Genomic DNA, 3,389 nt, shown 5'->3' on the forward strand with positions numbered 1-3,389 from the left:
CTACATAACACTGCCCGGTACAACAGTCATCACTAACATACATACACCCTACATAACACTGCCAGGTACAACAGTCATCACTAACATACATACACCCTACATAACACTGCCCGGTACAACAGTCATCACTAACATTCATACACCCTACATAACACTGCCCGGTACAACAGTCATCACTAACATACATACACCCTGCATAACACTGCCGGGTACAACAGTCATCACTAACATACATACACCCTGCATAACACTGCCCGGTACAACAGTCATCACTAACATACATGCACCCTACATAACACTGCCCGGTACAACAGTCATCACTAACATTCATACACCCTACATAACACTGCCCGGTACAACAGTCATCACTAACATACATACACCCTACATAACACTGCCGGGTACAACAGTCATCACTAACATACATACACCCTACATAACACTGCCCGGTACAACAGTCATCACTAACATTCATAAACCCTACATAACACTGCCCGGTACAACAGTCATCACTAACATTCATACAACCTACATAACACTGCCCGGTACAACAGTCATCACTAACATACATACACCCTATATAACACTGCCCAATGCAACAGTCATCAATAACATAGATACACCCTACAGAGCACTACTGGGTACAACAGTCATCACTATCATACATACACCCTATATAGCACTGCCAGGTACAACAGTCATCACTATCATACATACACCCTACATAACACTGCCCGGTACAACAGTCATTACTAACATACATACACCCTATATAACACTGCTCGGTATAACAGTCATCACTATCATACATACACCCTATATAACACTGCCCGATACAACAGTCATCAATAACATAGATACACCCTACAGAGCACTACTGGGTACAACAGTCATCACTAACATTCATACACCCTACATAACACTGCCCGGTACAACAGTCATCAATAACATAGATACACCCTACAGAGCACTACTGGGTACAACAGTCATCACTATCATACATACACCCTATATAACACTGCCAGGTACAACAGTCATCACTAACATACATACACCCTATATAACACTGCCCGGTACAACAGTCATCACTAACATACATACACTCTACATAACACTGCCCGATACAACAGTCATCAATAACATAGATACACCCTACAGAGCACTGCTGGAAACAACCGTCATCAATAATTCTTATGACTGACCTCGACATTTGGAAAAACATATGTGTCAATTATAACAGAACTTCTAAGGTGACTTTCCTTCTTTCAAGTCGGATAACCTTGCAGGATTTGAATGGTCTCTGCAAGGTGTAGTTGAAAGGTCCTCTGTATTTTCAGGAGAACACAGTTGAAAGATCTGTGGAAAGTTGTGGGAATCTTCATGATTGAGGTACAAGTTATCACAGGTTCACCCGAATGTTCTCTCAGACATAAAATGACATAATCCACACACTGATACCAGCAGGAAACAAAGGTCACCACCAGGCGATGTGGAACCCTCCAAGCCACTTGCGGCTTTTCCATGGCTCCTGTGAGTGCACTCCAGCGTTTCGCCATTTCCTGCAGCCAGACTCTGGAATCCTGACACTAGCTGCAGCACCTGCAGCCATAAAGATGAGAAATGTGAAGGGACCAGGTCATCCTAAATGACAGGGTCTCTGGGTAGATTCAGCTGTATAGATTCTCCACCAGTACTAAACTTAGCCGTCGGCCCATTGCCTTCCATGGTGAAGAGTTTGCACAATTTCGAATTTTCGTGCACAGGAGAAGATTTACGAGAAGACACTGGAGAATTAGTGGGACTGAGCTGCACTGCCGTGGTATCCTGAACTGTGTGTTCACTTGTCTCAATTTCAAAGGCTGCATTGCCTGGTTTAATAAAACCTATATTAGACCCTGGCTTACATTTCCTGCTGCCATGGGGTGGGGGTCTCCGGCTACAAATACAGCAAGCCCCAAAAAAGGCAAATGCAACTACTAATAAAATGGGTCCAATAATTATTGGTGGGTTGTTTACTGGTAGAAAACTCCCGAAAGCAAAGGCACCAACCAAAGTAATGTTGATTCCAGCCAACATGATGCAGAGGCCGCAGGCACAACAAAGGGCCGGGGAGGGCAGCCCATGGGGACGGGTTTTCTTTTGTGCTGGTCTCTGAGTCAGCGACGAGTTTCTTTTGTCTGTGAACATTATGATTTGGATTTCACTTGTTACACAAGGAATTTTCCAGCTGTCCCTTCATGTGACCTGTGGAAATCATGAGGACAATCAGTAAAGCTTAATGTGAGAGGCCCAGAGGTTGGAGGTCCAGCACATACACTCTTCAGGACCTCCCGCGCGCTCCCGGTACCCTGCCGCCAGTCATTGCACACATCCGCTCTATAACCGCTAGCAACAAGTTACAACGATTTACCCTAAATTCTAACAAGACTTTCAGAGGAAAAGAAGCAAAAATCTTTCAGATTGTAAATCTTGTAAAAAATAACCTGTACTCTGCTCTAGCAGGATTCCCGTCTCTAGAAACATCAGATGCAGATTGTGTTATTATCACTGGGACAAATAGCCTCAGTGGAAGAGAAAAGGCTGAAAAGGAGCATTTCTGAGGAGGGAGGAGGGTAAGAAAAACCAACAAACACTAATAGGCACTAATAGATATCTCAATTCTTATTCGGAATAACACCCAAAGGTACCCGAAAATAAAGAGATCCAGCAATATTACAAAAAATAATCATTTTATTATTGCAATATTTTCAAAAATAATAAACAGCAATGCCCAGTAGAAGACACAAAAGACTACACTGGCAAGTTTATGTATAGCCACTACAATCTATTGTATACAAATATACCAAATCGTGCAGCATATATGTTATATAACTTGAATAAATATAAATATTAAAGAACAGTGTCTATAAAAACTTCATTTATATGCCACACTTTCCCTTATATAAAAGGGCCAAACACATATCCCTTCTAAAACGGTACCCATTATAATTATAAGTCAATCAATATACCCATATAGCTATATTTAAGCAATATCACGGCCATGAGAATGAAAAGCGCTAATCCAAATAGCCCGGGTAATTCCGATATAAGTATAAAAATGGGAAACCTATAATATTACCTCAATTAGTAGAGCATTAGTGGCGCAGTGTAGCATGTCCTCCCTCACCCCGAAGAAGCCCGTGCGAAACGCGCGTAGGGGTGAGGGAGGACACACTACACTGGTATGTGATGATATTATGGTATTCAATTGAGTATGTTAAAGAAGAGGTTGGACAAAGAAATTACATCACAAATCTTTTTTTAATAGATCTTTATTTAGCTTACAAATACGCATACAATTCCGCATGAAAAAAAAGCATGAAAATCCGTATTAAAACCACGTGGATTTT

At 41.7% G+C, this 3,389-nt stretch overlaps 1 protein-coding gene across 1 annotated transcript; it reads right to left on the reverse strand.

Annotated features, from left to right (window-relative positions):
* Positions 1 to 1,641: 1,641 nt before the first annotated feature.
* On the reverse strand, positions 1,642 to 2,187 carry TMEM275 (transmembrane protein 275). Its single transcript, XM_073561397.1, has one exon. It carries the CDS (start codon positions 2,185 to 2,187, stop codon positions 1,642 to 1,644), a length of 546 nt encoding a protein of 181 aa, XP_073417498.1.
* Positions 2,188 to 3,389: the final 1,202 nt, after the last annotated feature.

The sequence above is a fragment of the Dendrobates tinctorius genome, unplaced genomic scaffold, assembly GCF_039654945.1.
Source record: "Dendrobates tinctorius isolate UK_male_01 unplaced genomic scaffold, ASM3965494v1 ptg000317l, whole genome shotgun sequence".
NCBI lineage: Eukaryota > Metazoa > Chordata > Amphibia > Anura > Dendrobatidae > Dendrobates > Dendrobates tinctorius.